This window comes from Zootoca vivipara, chromosome 2 (assembly GCF_963506605.1).
Source record: "Zootoca vivipara chromosome 2, rZooViv1.1, whole genome shotgun sequence".
In the NCBI taxonomy this organism is placed as follows: domain Eukaryota; kingdom Metazoa; phylum Chordata; class Lepidosauria; order Squamata; family Lacertidae; genus Zootoca; species Zootoca vivipara.
Window position 1 is genome coordinate 51,362,089 of NC_083277.1, and position 21,034 is coordinate 51,383,122.

The 21,034-nt window shown below is 40.9% G+C and overlaps 1 protein-coding gene across 2 annotated transcripts in view; it reads right to left on the reverse strand.

The window, feature by feature from the left end:
* The window catches only part of POC1A (POC1 centriolar protein A), a 29,121-nt gene extending 8,124 nt beyond the window's left edge, over window positions 1-20,997 (reverse strand). For both annotated transcript variants that reach the window (XM_035106121.2, XM_035106120.2), the window contains exons 1-9: window positions 20,859-20,997; window positions 16,896-16,980; window positions 15,763-15,934; window positions 13,438-13,617; window positions 11,188-11,295; window positions 9,027-9,142; window positions 7,818-7,951; window positions 4,208-4,276; window positions 2,294-2,446 (exon numbers count right to left, since the gene is read on the reverse strand). In XM_035106121.2, coding sequence (XP_034962012.1) covers window positions 2,294-2,446; window positions 4,208-4,276; window positions 7,818-7,951; window positions 9,027-9,142; window positions 11,188-11,295; window positions 13,438-13,617; window positions 15,763-15,934; window positions 16,896-16,980; window positions 20,859-20,876 — 1,035 coding nt within the window. In that variant the 5' untranslated portion in view covers window positions 20,877-20,997. The remainder of the gene's footprint in view (window positions 1-2,293; window positions 2,447-4,207; window positions 4,277-7,817; window positions 7,952-9,026; window positions 9,143-11,187; window positions 11,296-13,437; window positions 13,618-15,762; window positions 15,935-16,895; window positions 16,981-20,858) is intronic.
* Window positions 20,998-21,034: the final 37 nt, after the last annotated feature.

The window sequence follows — 21,034 nt, forward strand, 5'->3', positions numbered from 1 at the left end:
CAGAACAAAGGTATTTGATACTAAGTACCTACTTAACAGGTACTGGAAATATTCAAAAGAACAGAACATTGAACGGTAGGAGAGACTATTACTAGCAACAACATTTGCTAATAATTGACTTATTTATAGCTTCTACTAGATGAGAGCTGCAACTACCGTGGGTTGGGAAGGAGAATAAAAGCAATCCTCTTTTGAAAATTCCTATCACAATCCCAGGCAGACTAGTCTTGCTAACTAAGGGGGTTGTCACAGACTGGTTGGACACAGAGGAATGGTGGGAGGTACCAGCTGGGGAACCCCCAAGCGAAGAAGGCTCAGAGCCCAGGGACTGGTGGTGGTCAGAGGGAGAAGACTGGGAAGAAGTGTCGGAAGCTGAAGAGGTAACAGGGCTTAGTGAGCTGGGAGAGTCTGTGGCAGAGAGAAGTCCAGAATCGGGACAGAAGCTGAAGAAGGAGGGAGGAGGGAGGCCAAGAAGCAGAGATGAGTCCAGCTGGTAAAGAGGCAAGGGAGTCTCCCCACTTCTGCTGTGGCGAGCTCCCCTCCCCACTCGTCTCCCAGAACCAGGAGAGGAATGAAGAGGGAGGAGAAGTTAGCTTAGTGGGAGGAAATGTCTCTGATAGCTTGGAGAAAACCCTGAAGAAGAGGGGACTTAGGCAGCTGTGGGAAGACAGGAAGCTTCAGTCTCAGCAACTGCTTCATGGAGGCAACCTGCCGCAGACAAGTCGTTGTCCTGTGCAGATCCTATTTTTGCTACAAAGAGTTAACTCCAACTCACTCAGTGTGGTTTACTGCTGGCTCACTCCTGCCAAGTGTTTGCAAAAAAAAAAAAAAAAAAGGTTGTTTGTCCAGCAACTTATCTGGGCCTGCAGAGGCTGAACTTTATTCACAAGTTGTTTCAATGGTGTCAGTCCATATTTATTGGATTATAAAGAGCAGCCATCCTTCACAGAAACGTAAAATTCAACAATAATTACTTGGCAGTTATATATTGCTTTTGAATGTTTTAGTACTTTATATGTTGCCTCATGATCCTAACAACTACTCCTCTGCAAAATCCAGGTTCTAATTTCCATATCCCAGATTGGGGGAGATTGAGGCTGAAATCCCTCCTAGCGCTACATAGCAAGTTCATGGGAGAGGCAGGATATGAACCAGGGAGCTTCTGCTTCATAGCTCAAGTTTCTTTTCTCCAGCTAGCATTTCTCAAATACAAACCCATGTAAAATGACAAAGATCACACACATACGACTCTTCCTTACTGAGTACTCTGCAGTTTTACATTTAGGGGAATTCCAAACAGGAGAAAGAATGCCATAAATAGAACACAAATTGTATTCCTACCCTCCCTTGAATTTATGTAGCCATGGTACAAACTAGAAAGTCCACTCTCACTCAGAGTAACCAAAGTTGTGGAGATTGTATACATCTGAAAGTATATGCCTAGACTAATGCATCAGATTGTCTAGTTAGGAATAGAAGGAGAAACATTAGAATTTCATTTTTAAACTAAAGAAGTGCTTACATCTTGTGACAAAAGTCAGGTCATTATAAAAATATTTTCACCTATCAGGCTAGTTATTTTAGATATGAGTAAAGGATTATTTCATCCCTAGCTGCACAGAAAAAGAGTAAAGAGTGACACCCAGTGGAAGAACTCTCCTAAGAAAAGGAAAACACTGAGCAGATCCTCTTTTTCTAGAAAAATAGCACTGGATTTGCTTTTTATGACATAAATACTCAAAGAATTACATTGTGCACAGTGTAAGCCATTTAATTTAATCACTTCTCTTAGGAGTTCCAAGGGTATTGTTTATCCTACTCCCTGCCATCCACTCAAAATGCGTTAAAAATCTGCTGTGGGGGGAGGGAGATGAACCAATGCCCAAATTAGAATGAATTCCTAATTTGAGAGCCACAAGGTCAGAACAGAAAGCACATCTGGCATATGAGCAGTTTGAGAAGAATTTGCTTATATAAAGAATAGCTGGATGAAAAAGAACAAAATGTTATATAGTCAGCAACAGAAACAGCCCAAGAGACCACTGACAAAATGCAAGAAGTTGAGTGCCTTACACAGTAACCAGATGGGTAACAATGGGACTATTGGACTTTAATGCCAGGCTTTGCTTTCTTTATCATCAACACGCAATGAGAAGCTCAACCGGGATTTCAATCTATCCCAGAAAACTAGAAATATGGTAATGGAATTTCTGGACAGCTATCGGTTCTACCAAAGTGTGGAATAACCAGAGAACCGAAAAATCTAGAATGACCATCAAGGACATCAACTTACCACACTGTTGGAAGATCCATTCACATTCATACTGGACCTTTGTGTTCTCAGTGCATCACCATAGTCAGTGCCGTTCACATTCATATTGCTTTTCCGTGTTTTCAGCAGGTCGCCATAATCAGCGGCATCAAAGTTTGTTTTCCACACCATTACCTGTAAAGCCATTTTGAAACAGCTTTCAAACATACAACGATTTGGGTAATAGCTTGTCTACATTTCACAGGATTAAGATTACATCTTCCCCAGAATAAATAATACCATGAAGCTTTTCCAAACTATGTTTAAGTAATATTGCCTCCCCAGCAGAATAGTTTTATTACAAGCTATTAATTTTTAAAAAAAGCTTTTGAAAGATTGTCACAGAGAGCACATGATCCTATTAAGTTTTTGAAGCTATGATTCCGTATTGCCAGAGAGCACTGATGCAAAATAAAACTAGGAATAATAATAATCATCATTTATTATTTGTACCCCACCCATCTGGCTAGGTCTCCCCAGCCATTCTGGGCGGCTTCCAACAAAGATTAAAAATAGATTAAAATGTCACATATTAAAAACTTCCCTAAACAGGGCTGCCTTCAGATAATCAAAAGCAACTTTGAGATTAGTAAATAAACTGGCTACTTTTTTAAAAGGTTTTCAAAAGCATGCAGATTGTTTGGGGTTGTATCTAACAAGCCTTCATTGGGAGATCCACTTATTAATGCTTTCCCATTTTTATTTGTTTTAACACCACACACACACACACATACAGAGAGAAAGAGAGAGAGAGAGCGCGCGAGAGAGAGAGAAAGAGAGAGAGAGAGCGCACCACTCAGTACAAAAAGGAGAAGTTAGGTCATTAGAAAGTTGCCTCTATATAATAAATAGGTAAGAAGCATAGATTAGATGCTTTGGGCAATGTCTGTGATTCTTTTTAGCACCTCTTAGCAAGGGCAGACTACAGGGGGAATACTGCTCAGCAAAGACGGCTAACTGATGGTAGGTAATGGAATCCTTAGGCCCAGCACACCTTAGGGAATGCGTTCCCTCATGCATATCTCCCTTTTCTTTTAAGATCAGCTGGAAGTGTCAGCTCCAAGTTCCATCACCCCTGTGATGCCAGACATATCAGTACCAGGATGCCAGGGCTTCCTCTCTAGCATTGCTGCAACTTCTAGAACAAGCTCATCAAAGAACCTCCTTAATTCTGACACCAATTTGACATATTTTCACTCTTCCAGGCTTCTAAAAGGCTGCTTTTGATATCTTGTTGTTAGTTTCTACGTAGTTGCAATACTCTTTTGTACTCTGCCTTGGGCATTTTTATAAAAAGGTAGCATTTTTTCCCTAAATTTTAATATTTTAAGGCAAGTTTGCAGACAACAAAGAAGAAAGTAAACAGAAGAACAGCATGACCATATCTAAAGCTCTCTCTCTCTCTTTCCCCATTTAGGCCTAGAAACATCAGCAAAATATTTGGTCTTCCAACAGGCCCTAAAATCCCACCGTTGAGACATGACAGGGTTATATTTATCTAACTTATTGCAACTCATTTTCCTGGGCTCCATTTCAGCTGGTTTATCCCGTCTTCAACTACCAGTCATGACTAAACACTGCAACACAGCCCACAATCTTAGACTCTGATGAAAAGGAATGAAAGGGCTGGGCAATATTAACATGCTGTTGGCCTTTTATACTCCAAACTCAGGTGAAAAACAGTTTGCTGAACAAAAGTTTTCTAAAGAATCAGAGGAGACTCTTATCTCTGATGCCTGCCCTTGGCCTACTGCATTTTGTCTGTATATATATTTTAAAATAAAATAAAATAGGTCTTTATTGTGAAATTGTAATTTGTTGTAATCCATCTTGAGTGATGTGTATGAATTAGAAAAAGGGGGTGGGGGTTATAGAAAATAAACATGAAGTAGATACCTGTTCATCGAAGCCTCCAGAAGCAAAGAAATCTCCAGTTCTCGAGAAAGCAACACAGGCAGCTGGTCCCTGTAAGAGAACAACTCATATAGTATGGATTGAACAGCCAGAAACTATACAGTATATTGAAATGGGCAGTGGGAGTGGACCTGCTTTTCTCTATTATCTATTGCGATATATTTGTTGCAATCCCCATGTAGTTCAACCACAACTAAGCATCAATGTTGACTGAAAGCATATTTAGAATACTTATATCCTGCTTTGCAGCCCCAAGAGGCTATAAAGCAAAGAGGTTCTTGCAGCAGCTTACAAAATATTCTCTGGAGTCAGGAACAGAAATAACATGGTGCCCCCATGATGCCAGGATTATTCAGGTGGCATTCCCCCTCCCACCTGCATCCCACTGAGGTCCCCTGAGGCTGCAAGGGGGTGAGGCTGAGCAGCTAGATCGCACGCAACCCATGATGGCAGCATGTTTTCCCTTGCTGGCAGGCAACAACTCCCACTGACGTCCTCGGAGGCAAGGGAGTGGAGCTGAGAATGTACAGCTATGACACGCTAAATAACCTTACCCAGTGATAGTATCTTGAACCTTCAATTATATTTGCACAGAACCACCCACAGCCAAGCAGTCTGAGAGCAAGGGAAGATACAAAATTTAGAAGTGCCTACTCCCTTTTTTAAAAAAAAAAAGATCTCCAAAAGTGTACGATAGGTTCCAAACTACTAAAATATTAGATTTAACCTCAAAAAAATTGCTGGCTGATTAAATTATGTGAACAAAGTCATGCCATGCAAACTTTTGAGAAGTAGCTAGAATACAACTTGGTTACAATAATGTTATCCTCAACCAGCGTAGTCATTCAATCCCAATATTCCAAGGTTAGTGCTTCTCCCAAGGTATTGCCATAAATTCCTCTGAGTAAAAACTGAATCTACCCACAGATTTATTCTGCAACCTTCTAGCCACTTACCTGGGAGTAAGCTCCACTGAACTCAATGGGACTTATCCCTCAACACACATGCACAAGGCCATCTGTGCATCCCCAGATGACAAATCATGGCCACTGAATGTAAACAGAGACTAAATTTGTTTAGGACAGTTTTGTCACTGGTATGATTAATCTAGAGATAAGTGTGTGGGAAATATAATTCCAAACATTTATGTCCAGTTTCTGCCAGATCTCATTTTGAAGGAGACATGAAATCTGCATTACTGAGCTTTACTATCAGATGATTCCTGCCTCAACAGATTATAATCTATGGAAATTTTTCACACAAGGGAGATACTCTACTTGCAATTGTACATTATCTTAAACGTTATGCTTACGGATCTTTTTATAATAATGAACAATGCAAATTCCCACAAACTATCTTCCTCGATTTGATTAAAACAAAGCAACCACAGTGCGTATATGGATTCTACTGCAAAACTAATCTTAAAACCCTATCTGCGCTATACATCTAAAGCGCTATGATATCACTTTAATCAACCATGGCTTACCCTTAATAAACTTGCGAAGTGTAGTTTGTTAAGGATGCTGAAAGTTGTTATTTGTTATTCCACTCACAGAGCTACAATTTCCATTCTGGGAACTGTAGTTCTATGAGAAAAATAGGGGTCTCCTAACAACTTTCATCATCCTTAATTTCCAGGATTCTTTGGTGGAAACCACAACCATTTAAAGTGGTATAAGACTGCTTTTAATATATAGTGCAGATGGGACCTTAATGTGAGAAACCATGAAAAACAGTAGCATTATAGAAGCACTTTAATATTAGTCCAGATTTAATATAGACACATCCACTGGGACCTGTTCCAGATAAAACTACTGTATTCAATAAATGTGCTTAGATTTGCTTCTACTTGCATTATACAGTACTCCTGTGTTGTACCCACACCTATTCTGTCTTGTTAATTCTTTGAAACAGACTCTCATTTGTGGTCTATACGTTAACATTCTATGGCTCCCCACTAAAAAAAAAAATGTTTCTCTAATGATGATTATAGCTTTGTCTGTATCAAGCCTGCTTTATCTATCCAATTACATGTCCTGAGAGTGGGTCTAACCTGCTATCCCAATAATTGTTCCAGTCTTCCCCAAGCTGTTGCCCTCGAGATGTTGTTGGGCTACAATTCCAATAGTCTTTGGCCATCAGCCATGCTGGTTGGGGCTAGTAGAAGTTGGAGTCCAGCAACATTTGCAGGACACCAGCTTGGGGAAGGATGAATTATTCTATCATGTAGGACAAATTAGACAGCAAGTACAGCTTTATCAAAAAAGAAACAAAAATCCCACACCCTCCAATTGACACACAAAGAGAGAGAGAGAGAGAGAGAGAGAGAGAGAGAGAGAGAGAGAGAGAGAGAGACTGTGCTTCTGCACAGGTTTTAATGACCACCCAAGAATGGCATAGTTCTGAAACATTCTGTTTCTGTACAAGTAAAATGTCAGCAGTGGGCCTATGTATTCATTCCAAGCCCTGTTTGTACTTCAAGAAGAATGTATTCCATAAACTGAAAGCCTTAAGACGCAATCACAGCACACCAAATTTTGCAGCTGCAAAGATGAGCAGCGAGTTAAAACACCGTTTCCCCAATGATCCTTCTGGTATGAAGAGTAAGCACCATTATAATTGAAGACAGCAATGTAAACTTGGCAGCCTTCTCTCTGTAAACTAGTACTAATCAGCTAGTAATGAATTCCTGGTAAACCAATAGTTGCGTCAAAGCGCTTCTAAGGAATCCGAGGCTTCTCTCATGAGTAATTGTCCCAGAGCACCAGTCCAGTGCCAGAACAAGAACCAAATCTGAACCAAGCACTAACATGCAAATTACAAGAATTTAACAAGCTGTTCATCCAAGTAACGAAGATTCCCTGTAGACTAGTCACTTGACTTACTGTCATTTCTATCAAAAGCCATTTAAAGCCTAATTATTAGTCCTATAAGATTCAGCACCTCTATGCTATTAGGTCCCACAGAAATCCATCTCATCTCCCACACTTGTTAGCACCTACATGAAACTGATGAGCAACATCACCCAGAGATTTTACACTCCCTGCTCTATTTTTGTTTTACATTGGATCCAAGTGAGGCAGCAAGGCAAATGAAGAAAGGCATGGCAACGAGAGCAATGGCTTTTCTGTGCTGCCAAGCAAGCATCGGTTGAAATGTACTCCATGAAATGGAGTTTCAGACTCTTTGGAAGCCAAAGCGAGGAGAAAGGAGCAGACAAAGAAATACGGAGAATTCTCAGTGAACAACTCAAAGCAAAGGCAGGAACATAAGGGAGGAAACCCAAAAAGACTTTTGAGACAACTGCACTCCTGCCTTTGAGAGGAGAGAGGAGGCAAATCTACTTGAGTCCATTATAATATCACAGGAGACGGTGTAGTATACACAAACGTGTGTGAAGCTTTGAAAGGTCTACAGCAGGCATCCCCAAACTTCGGCCCTCCAGATGGACTACAATTTCCATCATCCCTAACCACTGGTCCTGTTAGCTAGGGATCATGGGAGTTGTAGGCCAAAACATCTGGAGGGCCGAAGTTTGGGGATGCCTGGTCTACAGTAATAAACAACTCATGTCTAAAGAAGTTCTCCTCACCTGGTGGCCATGAAGTGTATATAGCAGTCTCCCCTCTAGTAAATCCAGTATTTTTAGAGTTGAATCGTTGGAAGCGGCAATGAGGTAGTTTCCAGAGGAGTGAAAAGACAGGCAGTTCACTGAAGCACTGTGAACTAAGAAAGAAAGAAAGAAAGAAAGAAAGAAAGAAAGAAAGAAAGAAAGAAAGAAAGAAAGAAAGAAAGAGAGACAGCACAAGTTACCAATACAGTTTGACTTTAAAAAATACAAACTGAAAAGAAAAAGTGGATAAGGTATAAAAACATCCATACAAAAAATGGTTGAAAGGCATTCCCCCCCCCCTGCTTATATTTTCAAGGACACTCAGAAAAATGTAGTCCTATGAAAACTGGCACTGCCTCAGAAGCTCAAGGTTTGCCTTAACTGCAGGTTAAAACACATTTCTGACCACTACGCCTGTCTTGAGCCCCTCTGGTTAGGGCGTGGGAAGCCATGCGAGGGCAGCTACCGGTAAGTAGTAAGGGAGGGTTGTAGAGACAGACATCAGACCTGGAAATCCAAAGTTCATCAGCATCATCTATTAAATTAAACTGCATGTATGGCCCAGATACCATAAGCAAGGTGCAATTCAAAAGACCATGGTATGTGAAATATATTTGGATTAAAGGCAACCTAAACCAGCTTCTGTATATTTGGAAAAAAGAAGAGAGAAATGGCATATTCAATCTAATTTGTTTATGCAGAGGAATTCCCTACAGCTGCAGTAGCATTTTATTATGAATATTAAGCTTTATAGTTTAATGTATTACACAAAATACCTTATTGAAACAAAAATGTCATTCCTGAAGTTTAACTAAAAACGAGCACTCTCTCCGTATAATGGCGTGATCACATTTTATTTAATTTCCTTAATTTTGGGACTGTATGTTTTAGAAAAATTATCTTCTTTTAAAGCAGGTGTGGGGAACCTTTGGCCCTCCAGATGTCTCTGAACTACAAGTCGCATCAGCCTGAGCAAACATGGTCAATGGCTAAGGATGATGGGAATTGTAGTTCAGCAACACCTGGAGGGCCAAAGCTTCCCTATGCCTGTCCTAAGCCAATGGTTCTAATTCAAAATTCTACATGCAGCTCTTTCTGATGGCAAAACTACCTTTTTTGTTGAATTATTCACTTCAAGAATCAAGCTACAAGTTTAGCAACTAAGACTTCTGACAGCGCATTGCTTACCTTGGTAATGCTGCAGAAGCCTATTCATCCTAATATCCCATACTTTCACTGTGTTGTCTGTGCCAGCTGCAGCAATACATGTACCACTAGGGTGAAAGTCCACATGAGGCACAAAGCTGCAAAAAGATTGGAAGACAAGATCAAATCTCTCTTCTATTTTGGAGGAAGAAAAAACATATTAATCTAAGCAAGTGGCGAAAAATACTAGCTCCTCAAAAGTTGTTCTTACAAAACATTGTGCAACTTCATAGTAAGTTTCCCCTAAAGTGTGTAAGATGAATATTAAATATGTTTTATCAGCCAGTTTTCGCTTTCCCACATGGTAAAGTCACCATGAGACTTTGCTCAGTCCATTGTATTAACTATTTCACTGCAACACTGGCTCTCTGTGCACAAAGAAGGCCACAGAGGGGTGAACTGCACTATGTTTCCCATGGTTTGGGGATTAGAGAAACTTCCATTGGGACGCTTATCTCTTTGGGTGTGAATATGAGGAGCCCTGCAGAACACTGCTCACCACAGAGCTCTTGTCCTCTCTGCACAAAACTACTGAAAGCTGTAACATACAATCTCACAATATTCTCTTAATTTAGAGCCTTTAATGATATTATATAACATTAATAAATAAAATTAGCCTAACGTGTTGAAATCAGTGGATTATGAAACTACCGACTCCTGCTAAAATACTGAGGACTTAAAAAAATGGAACAACACTCAGCCTCCTATAGCCTCCTGAAACATCTGAACTGTCAGACATGGAAAAATGAACAGGAGTAATTCAAAGCTGAGAACTGCTGAGACCATTAATGATGCAACTATTTGGACTACAGTATTAATGTTGTCAATTAATGAATTTGATAGCTTATTGAAATTTGCACCTTCACGTTACGTTAGATAGAACTTTGTTTTTGTAACTGGGTTTGTTTTGTTGTCAGATTTTTAAAATAGGCATTTTTAAAAAGCGCGACATAACTCCGAAGATTACACATTTCTTTCTCTAATTAAGGTCCAGATGCAAGTGACTGCTGAGCCCTTGGCTGACAATCAATATTTATTATATTTTGCCCCAGCCTTCCACCAGGGGTCTCAGGGTTACACTTCTCCCCACTTATCCTGCTTTACCTTGACTTAACCAACAACCCTGAGAGATGAAGTAGGCTGGCTGAAAGACAGTGAAAGGCCCATGGTCACCCAAATAACTTCAGGGTTGAGAAGGAATCACAAAGAACCTTGCATTGCCACAGCAGAGCCTAGAAAAGAGAAGTATCTCCTATTCCCTAGCTCTCTAGGAAAGCTAGAACACTAAGAAAAGTTCATGCATGACCCACGTGAATCAAACACCATCTGTGCTAAGTACTCAAGTCCCCCATCAGGGACAAAAGGGAGCCTTATCCTAAATCCCAAGTGGGATTGACTTTCATTGTTTAATTTCTACGTGTTGTTGTTGTTTAGTCGTTTAGTCGTGTCCGACTCTTCGTGACCCCATGGACCATAGCACGCCAGGCACTCCTGTCTTGCACTGCCTCCCGCAGTTTGGTCAAACTCATGTCCGTAGCTTCGAGAACACTGTCCAATTTCTACGTATCCCGTATTATATTATGTTGTTAGCCACCTGGGGCTCAAGGAAAGGTGTGATAGAAATGTTTGAGATAAATAGGAGCTATCCTAAGGGGCATAGCTGAGCCAAGCGAAAACAACGTCCAGAACACAGACACAATTTAAGCATAGACTACAAATAATATTTATGGCACTAGCCTTCAACGAGACTCCCTCACAATATAAATTTCTATCACACGTGGGTACATTCAAATGGGCATGGTCACCGTGTAAAACCAAAATTGTTTTTAAAGAAACTGTGACAACTTTAGCACTAGTGTGACTCAGGCTTAAAACTCATATAATAAATGCTTGTGAGTCAACAAAAAAAACACCTATACACAAATGCAATTGTTATTATATGGCTTCTAAGCTTAGTGTGTTGTAAAACGTTACATTAAAAATTTAGAGAATGTGACCAAATTACAGAGAATGTTCACAGAATGAAACATGCAGCACATAAGGAGATAATGTTCTTGTACATCAATATAGCAAAGCTCTAATCAAGGTTCCCCAAGCTGAAGGCCAGTCCCCTGAGGCCCCAAGGAATTGCACCAATACTTGCCCACCATGTTCACAGAAAGAATGTATACATTCTCTGCTTGTTTTATCCCAAAGTTTGACAGTTTTGTCATCACTGGATGATACTATCAATCTTCCATCAGGAGAAAACCTAAAATAAATACATTCATTAAAGCAAGATTAGGAGCAATATAAGCTAGATCTGGATTGTCCTCAGTTAAATGTGTTATTTAACTAAGTTTTTCTCAAAATAGACTTACCTTTGTCATGTTCATTAATTGCAATGGGTCTACTCTGAGTTAAAATGTAGTTGAATACCACCCATAGGCCTTTTTCAAGGACTCTTCTGAATGTAATTTGTTTTAACCAATTGTGTGAGGGACAGAAGTTACAGGCAGGTCCCTCCCATCTAAGTAGCAGCTCGTCGCCCAGCGCGAGTGCTAGTGGGGAGGGAGATATCTCCAGCGGAGACTCAGGAAGTGGTGACCGAGGCTAAGGCTAAGGCCCATGCCCAGTGTGGGAAGGGAAGTGGGAGGCAAGGGAAGAAGGCCAATCCCGCCGACCCCGGAATTGCACAGGAAACGACGGGGGCGGAGATTCAGTATCCCTACACTACTTTGCTGGAAGAAAACGCGCAGATCTCCATTCGGAGGTTCTGACCCCTAACTGATAACATGTACATAGTACTGTTCTGCACTGTAAATAATCAGCACTAAATAAAAGGATGAAAAGACAAAGCTTTGAGGAGTAGTTACTCTAGAGTAGCCACTACCGAGTCTATGACAAATTGTAATGTTTATTTATAGTTGGTAAGTTGGGACTGTAAAATGTTGGGCAGGTAAGAAATTCAATAAATAATAAATACTGTTATTGATTAACTCTTGGGAGTTTCCTCCTTGACAATCTATCTCAACAGGATTCCATCAACTATGCATATAGTCAGAACAATGGACTTTTCCACACATGGACAATCCTTTTGAAATACAGTATTACGATAACCAACAAAAACCATAGCATAAAAATGTAAGCTTTCCTATTAAACAATCCTATTGGACCAGTAATTAATGAAATACTGTATGAGTATGTGTACAGGTAAGTCTTATTTTTCCATACATATATTTTCCCATTTTCCCTCTTTTTGTTATCTAAACTTTAAGCCTCTTTGGCAGTAACAGTAATTATTAGAAACCATTTTAAAGAACAGTGGTCATAGTCAGTAGACTTATTGAAAACAAAGCATGTGGCGAAACTGACGGGGAAGATCAGAAACCAAGAAGACCAAGTATTTGTTAGAGATTTGAGTAAATTCATAGTGTATCTAAAAAAACCACAGTAAGCAGTTAAAATCATTGGTAGCGTTGTAATGAAATTTGTAACGTGAACCTGATTATGATAAATTAAAGGTAAAAGACCCCTAACAGTTAAGTCCAGTCATGAATGACTCTGGGGTTGCAGCGCTCATCTTGCTTTACTGGCCAAGGGAGCCAATGTTTGTCTGCAGAGTTTTTCCAGGTCATGTGGCTAGCATGACTAAGCTGCTTCTGGCAAAACCAGAGCAGCACACAGAAACGCCGTTTATCTTCCTGCCGGAGTGGTACCTATTTATCTATTTGCACTTTGACGTGCTTTTGAACTGCTAGGTTGGCAGGAGCTGGGAACGAGCAATGGGAGCTCACCCCGCCGTGGGATTAGAACCGCCGACCTTCCGATTGGCAAGCCCTAGGCTCAGTGATTTAGACCACAGCGCCACCCATGTCCCTATGATAAATTAGGGATACATAACAGTTGGAAAAATTACAATATGCAAAAAATATTAATTTCTAAATTTAAGAACCCATGGGAGGGAGGGGAGGAAGTCAGAAGGTTCAGGCAACCTTGTAATTGGATATATATGAGAGATAATACTGTATGTATAAAAATGTGAAAAATTAATAAAAATTATTACAAAAAAGGAAGAAACCAAAGCACTTATTGAAATCTATGGATTTCAGAAAGTGCATTCAGTAGGATGACTTCGATAATGCTGCTTGGTTATATCCAACTGACAGCTTCTTCTAACAATGATAGCTCCCTTCCAACAAGACAGAAATTAATTGGAAACACAACTGAAGCTCTGAAAGGTGGCTAACTCCTATATTGATAGCCACGTTAAAAGATGAGTGGGTTTATAAGTGAGTTAAGCAGAATTTCAGATCTTCCTACAGTTGTGAACTTTTGCTATACAATTTGTTTTTATGCCACATATATATTACCGCAACATTGTCAACAAACAAGAAAAAAGTGTTTTACTTACTTCGCACAGCGAACCCAGTTTATGTGCTGACTTAGTGAAAATAAGAATTTTTGTCTGTGGACAGCCCAAACTTTAACTGTTTTGTCATCAGAGGCTGTAACCAATGATTGGCCATCATTAGAAAAGTGAACACTTCTGACGGTTGCCGTATGAGCCTTGAAGGTAGTCGATTCTCCCTTGCTAAGTTTAGGGGGGAAAGCACAAGATAAACATACTGCATTCCACACAGTATGAAGCTTATGCACATTTGCCTACTGGCTTCTAATATATATATTTACATTAGGAGAAAGCTGTTGGTTTTAGGCCTCTGGAGCATACCAAACACAGGAAGAAAACTGTTTTACTTAAATCTAGTTACTGGAATGGCTCCTAACTTCAGACAGTTTGCGTTTGTATCTTTTACGCAGAACTTTAAAAAAAAAAGTTTAAAGTAGTAAACGTCAAACAGACTTGTTCCAATGATGCAACTTAAAGAAAAATCATGTAAGAACGTCACATCATAGGTCTTGCTGCAAAAAGGAGAAAGACGTCTAAACATGAGGGGCATACTGTGAGTTTGAGAAACTTTACAAGAGTAATTCACATTTAATTATACACATACATCATTCTGCCCTGAACATTTTTGCACAAGTAAGTGACGAGCTACAAGCATATTTGTGTATTCTTGTATATGATTCTACTGCTTACATGAAAGTACAGAACATCAAGCTAGGAAAGGTCAGAGCCAGGGTTTAAAAAAGAAACAAGAAAAAAAAGGCATTGAGGTCCCTCTTCTAAATATATTTCATAAAATTTATACACCACTTGATTGTAAAAAACCTGAAATGTGTGTGAAACATAGGAACTGCCTTGTAGCAAGTCAGACTGCTCATCCATCTGGCTCAGTATTGTCTGCAATGACTGGCAGTGGCTCTCCAGGATTGCAAACACAAATATGCCCAGCTCTACCTAGAAATGCAAGGATTTGAACTCAGGACCTCCTGCATGCAAGCTCTTCCACTGAGCTACAGTCCTTCCCCAAAGCTCTGCCAAGTGACACATATTTTCTTCTCAAATAGTGTGTGGCTACTTCTTAAAAAGTGGAGTGAAAAGCTCTTTGCCATAGTGACAGACACGGAACAAGCATTAAAAAAACTTTAATTCAGCTCGTTTCAAAAAAACTGAATACAGTGGTACCTCTGGTTAAGAACTTAATTCGTTCCAGAGGTCCATTCTTAACCTGAAACTGAAGCACCACTTTAGCTAATGGGGCCTCCTTGCTGCTGCCACCACCACGCAATTTCTGTTCTCATCCTGAAGCAAAGTTCTTAACCCGAGGTACTATTTCTGGGTTAGTGGAGTTTGTAACCTGAAGCGTTTGTAACCCGAGGTACCACTGTGCCACAGAAGGAACATTTACAATATCCATGTAGTTAACCTTTCCTCAAGGAAAGTGTACCCTGAGGCCTTCCAATGCAACACAAACTAGATGGGATGAAGCAGTACCTTTTTCTTGTTGAAGCAATATGCTGATCGTCAACTCATTTTTAACAGGGACCGTACAGTCATACCTCGAAAGTCAAACAGAATCCATTCTGGAAGTCCGTTCGACTTCCAAAACGTTCGGAAACCAAGGTGCGGCTTCCGATTGGCTGCAGGAAGCTCCTGCAGCCAATCTGAAGCTGCGGAAGCCCCGTCGGACATTCGGGTTCCAAAGAACATTTGCAAACTGGAACACTCACTTCCAGGTTTGCGGTGTTCGGGAGCCGAAACGTTTGACTCGCAAGGCGTTCAAAAACCAAGGTATGACTGTATTTGGAATCAATCTACAACTAGAGGTCAGTAACACGAGTTCCGTCCAATAAGTGTACCCCACATGAACTGACATACAAAGGGCTTCTTAACCTTGTCTTTAGTGTGAACAGCAACAGAGTCTTTGCCATTGTTCTTCCCTTATATACACCTGTTTTACACTCAGAAAGTCAATGCACTTCATCGAGAAAAAGAATGTCTGCCTTCATCGTTACTAAGCTGTCATATTCACTGTAACTGAACTTGGTTAAAACAAAAAGCCAAATTCAAATCTTGGAAGACTTTGGAGAGAGCGGCTGTAACTCAGTGGCAGAGCTCAGGCTTCACCTACTTTAGATCCCAGATTGAATCCCTGACAAGGATCCCCACACAAGGATAGAAAAAAAACCCCGCTCTGAAATGCTGTAGAACCACTGACAGTCAATGCAATGCTGAGTAAGATCAGCAAATGGTCTGGCTCTGTACAAGCCGCTTCCTGTGTTCCTAATAAGAGAAATAACATACATACAAAGTACTCAGACAGCATATACTTACACACTTGGAACCCACAAGCGAACTGTTTTGTCTCTAGAACCTGAAGCAATCAGATGGCCAGATGGTGAAAAATGCACACTCAGGACTGCGTCTTTGTGACCCACAAAGCGGTAGGCTCTCATTTGTGGTTTCATACTCCAGATCATCAGGCATGAATCCATAGAGCCACTTACTGGACAAAAAGAATATACTACCTTTCAAAGTTATACTCAAAGGAGAGATCATACACATACACACCTGGCATGAATTTCAGTCACTAGTTTCAATTTCTCTCTTCCTTTCCTTGAATAAAAGTACAGTGGTACCTTGTTTTGAGTCCGGGATCTGTTCCAGAGCCCCAGACGCTCGGCAAAAGGGATGCTCGACAAAGTGCTGCTCTGCGCATGCACGCAGAGCGGTATGCGCTTCTGCACATGCGAGAAGCGCGATTCAGCACTTCTGCGCATGTGCGAGTGGCAAACCCAGAAGTAACCCGTTTGCCATGGACGTTCGCCAAAATGGACGCTCAACGGAGCGGACGTTCTTTAAGGTATTACTGTATTTACTAATCACAGAACTGAAAGCAAGCACACAAGCTTTCCAGTTCATCCGCATAATTGAGAGAAGTACCTCTTGAAGTATATGCAGTCTCATCTTCAAAACAGGCAAGGAAGGAAACCAAAGAATTACAAGCAAACATTTAGAGAATTTAGTACAAATGTCCTTTATTATCGCATCATTTTAGCTGCATCCACCAAGCTATTTGTTTTCAAATATTTATATACTATCCAACAAATAAAGCTCAAGGGGAATTTCAACTAAAAAATAATATTATAATACATAAATGTGTGATTTTAAAAATAATAATAATCCAAAACAAAACAAAACAAAACAGATCTGCATAGTTGAACCAGCCTTTCATCTTATATGACTCAGTTGCTTTGCTGTACAATCTCAGGTTTGTTGCTACTTTTCTTAATATCTGATAGCTAAAACTAAGAAGAGTACTTTAGCTAAGGCCCAATCCCACGCTGGATACTCTGTATGCTGTTGAGTCCAAACAATTGGGAGAACTGCTAAAAGCAGACTGAATGCTATTTTGTTCTATGAAAGAAAACTATACTAAAGAAAATTCTGCTTAGCTGACAACTTACCTAGCTGTTTATTATTTAGACTGAAATCCACACTCGTTACAGCATCACGGTGCCCTTTGAAATGCCTCTCCAATGTTGGATCTTCCTGCAGGAGGAAAGAGGTCGGTATTGGACTAAATTTTTGTACGGCTACAAACAGTATTTCTGAAGCAAGAAGAATACTTTATACGTTTCTGGAAGCTGCACATATGCCATCATTTTTATTGTGATTTCTTACTGGTTTTACTGTTTCATTTTCTAATTTGCTCTATCTAGTTTCAGATTAATAGCACAGCCTTTTACTGTGACTCGCCTGCTTGAAATAGGCAGCAAGGAATTCCAAGCAACTCAGGATGCATGCTAGCAGAAAAGGGAGAGACCACTCAGTTCCTCATATGCCAGCTGACTGCATTTCTGCAATAGCCATAGGGGAAGGAAAATCCCGTCCCCCACAGCCAGTGTAGAAACCAAGTGGGCTGGAATTGGAAGGCAGACAAGGGTTTCTGAGATCCATCTGTTCTCCACTGGCTCACTTGGTAGAAGCCAAGTAAGACAATCCTTTAGGTCAGTGGTTCTCCAAGGGTGTGGCACACCACATTGGTGTGGCAGGAGAAGATGGCAAGTGTGGCAGAAAGATTCAATGACAATCAAAAAACAATTTAACATTTCAGTGTAACATAGTATGGTATAATACCAAAATATCCCTTTTTAAAAAATTTAAAAACATTTATTCAAATGTTATAATACATTTTCAATTTATTTATTTATTTATTTTATTTGCATAATATGGATAGACATCTTTTCAAAATGAGAGCAACAGTGCCAAGTGATACTGAGGACAAAATCCTAGTTGTGATGCAGAATCGCTGTTTGAACCATTATACGTTCTAGATGTCCCATGGTCATATTATAAAGTAATTGTGTTCTATGTTATGAATCAAGCACTGCTAGTTGTTGCTTCTTTTTGTTTTCCAATGCATTTTTTTATCAGCAAAAAAAAAATAACTACAAAACACACAAAGGCAAGGAGAGTAGAGCATAATGGCAGAACTCATACGGATATTTTTTTTTATTTCACAAAAATGCTGCAGCCATGTTCTTAAATGTAATACTAAATAAATTGGAGTCCTTGGAGAGCTGAGAAAATCAAATGAAAAGATTCCAAGAGCTCTGGCCAGGTAGTAAATTAATGTTTAGAAAATTTTGCATACTCTGTGGGAAGTGCAGTAGCGGCAGAGACAAATGCTAAGCACCAAACTCACACATGTATATTCTGTACACTGAGCTTTGCAGTATACCTCTCTTCCCGGGATTCTTTTCTTCAGAATCCAGTTTAGGATGCACAAGGTCATTTTAAGCTACAGAGCTCTGCCCAAGGATTATACTTTAATACTCTGATTAGATACTCTCAACATTCAACACACAAATACTTCTTTGTAAGGATCAGCGCAGGGCTGTATATAAACTGCAATTCCAAAGAAGCAGTGTTCAGAATTCAGCTTCCTAATAAAGTCCATATTCATATACTGTATATTTTTAAAGTTTTTATCCCTTGTGACTGTGAATATATACTTGACTGTGTGTTATCAATTCGTGCTAAAACTGCAGAAGGCACGTTTCTTGCACTGGCCAACAGGACATGAGCGCAACTGCACCCTCTTTGATCATGATCCCCAGCAGCCGGTATTCAAAGGCATACTGTACTGCCTCTGACTCAGACATCATGGCAAGTAGCCACTGAGAAAGCCTTATCCTCCATAAACTTGTCTAATCCTCTTTTAAAGGCCTCCAAGTTGTGGCCATCACTAAATCTTGTGATAACTTTTTATAGAACAGTTCTAAGAATTACAATTTATATAACATGATCACTGATATAAAGTGTACATGCAACACCCGATTACAGTCATGCATATTTTCAGCCACAGGTGTATACACCTGTCTCTTTAAAATGTAATGTGAGTAGCAGCTATTACAGGGGTTAGCCTACTTCCAAGAGACTGCGATCTACTCACAGAGTTAAAAACTGGCAGTGATTTACCCCCTTTTGGGAGGTTCAAGTCAAAATGGTTGAGCTTTTTTTAGGCCTGTTTTGGGGGGTTCATGTAAAAGGTGTTGAGCTTCTTTAGGGAAGAGGAAAGTGACGTTGAGCTTTATTTTTTTAGGAAGGAAAGCCCTGTTTTTGATGGTTCAGGTCATTTTAGGGGTGCAGGGCAAAGAGCTTTTTTTAGGGGAGCCAAAGTTTTTTAGCTTCTTTGGGGGGAGCCACTGATCTACCGGTAATCTACCACAGATGTCCAGTGATCTACCGGTAGATCACAATCTACCTGTTGGACATGCCTGAGCTATTACATCACAATCCTAAGTATATTTCCTTGGAAACTCTCCTAGAATCAGTGGAGACTTAGGGAGCTTCCAGGTCGTCGCTATTTGGAGTGGGACTCAAATCCAGCAACAGGCAAATTGAGGATCATTTGGAGCTCTCATGCAACAAACCCACTTTCTCCCCACAAAACAGACTTTTTTTGCTGTAAGGAAATTGACAGGGAAGTCACTGGAAAGTGTGGAAGTCATTTGCTTGATGCAGCGCTGTCTAACACCCACAAACACAAATCAGAACAAATGCTTGTTAAATAACCTTCCTGCAAACTTTGTGCAAACAAATCAGAATGAATACCTAGAAGCAACATTACTTCTAAGCAGTGGGGTTTTTTCCTAGAAAAATCAGTACCGGTACTCACCATGAAGTTGTTACAGTAAGTGCTACACTTTTCAACAACAAAAAAGAGGTGCCAGTACTGCATACCCCTGAGTACCCCCTGAAAAAAAGCACTGCTTCTAAGTAACAATAAGGGGATTGTGGTATTTTATCTAAAAACGTTTTTAGGTTTTTTTGTTTTTTTACAGCACCACTAAAAGGATATAAAAGCAGCAGTGCTCAAGAATGCCTATCTCTACACGTTGTTTTTCAGGTAGTTAGTTCCTGCAAGTCAGGTAAAATAACCCTGATAAAACCCACTCAGGAGACTAATGTGAAAAACAATACTGTACAACCTAAAATTGCAAAGAAGCAAAAATGGGCAGGGCTAGCCTAGGAAGTGATCAGAATCATTTAAAACTTCAGCCTATCCTAATTCTGACAAACTGTGACAACACATCCGGACCCATAGCCTCCCCCACCCCCGCCGGTGTCTTTATTCATTACAATGATGCCTGGCAGGCATTCAGGTGACGCCTTTCCCAGCAGAGGGATTCTGCGAAGCCGAAATGGTCCCTGACTTACTCTCCTGTACTGTAGCTGTTATTAAACGGGGCGGGAAGGACGGGCGGCATGACTTCCTAGACCCAGAAGGGCAAACAGCTCTTCCTGCACCAAGCACAATCCAACCGACTTCAAGCCCTAAGTGCCATTTTTAAGCGTGTTACAGGCAGGAGCTTTTAACATTGCGCCCAAACCACGTACTTCGCTCTCAAGCCCTATTTTCTCTCCCTCCCCCCCATATTTATTTATGATAAGGAAATCTTACTAAACTTGTTTTAAAAGCTTGCTGGCTCCTCTCTTTGTGACTTTTTAGACAGCCCCAATAGGGCCATGGTTCCCCCGGGGGGGCGCAATTTGATTTTTTTTGGGGGGGGGGGCAATTGGAGAATGAGTTGGGAACAGTTAATGGCCTTTTAGGCTTCCTCCGTGTGAATAGGAGTTCACAGTACTGTAATAAGAATAATATGTCGGGGGGGGCGCTTTGGGATTTTAGGTGGGACATGCCAAAAAAAGTTTGGGAACCAATGCTGGTCCCCCCCCCGACCCCTTCTTGTCTGCTAACAGGGCGCCGCGGCTCTGCAGATTTGTGTCGACAGAGCAGCCGAGGTCTCCATCGCCCGCCCTGCTCCGAGGGGGCCTCCCTCTTCCCGCCGCCTCGAAGCCCCGCTTGCCAGGCTGCCCGACCCTCCTCGGGCCCGCAGCCCCGCTCCACCCCGGGCCCTTACCAAGCAGGCGAACGCCATGGCGCTGCGGGAGCCGGAGCCGGAGCGGAACCGACGGGCCACCGCTGCTGTTCGTCGCCGGAACGATTCAGTTTGCCCGCTCCTCGGGCCGCCTTAGTAACGGCGTCCTGCGCTTAAAGGGGGGGCGGGGCAGCGAGCGGGAAAGTGTCCGCCGACGG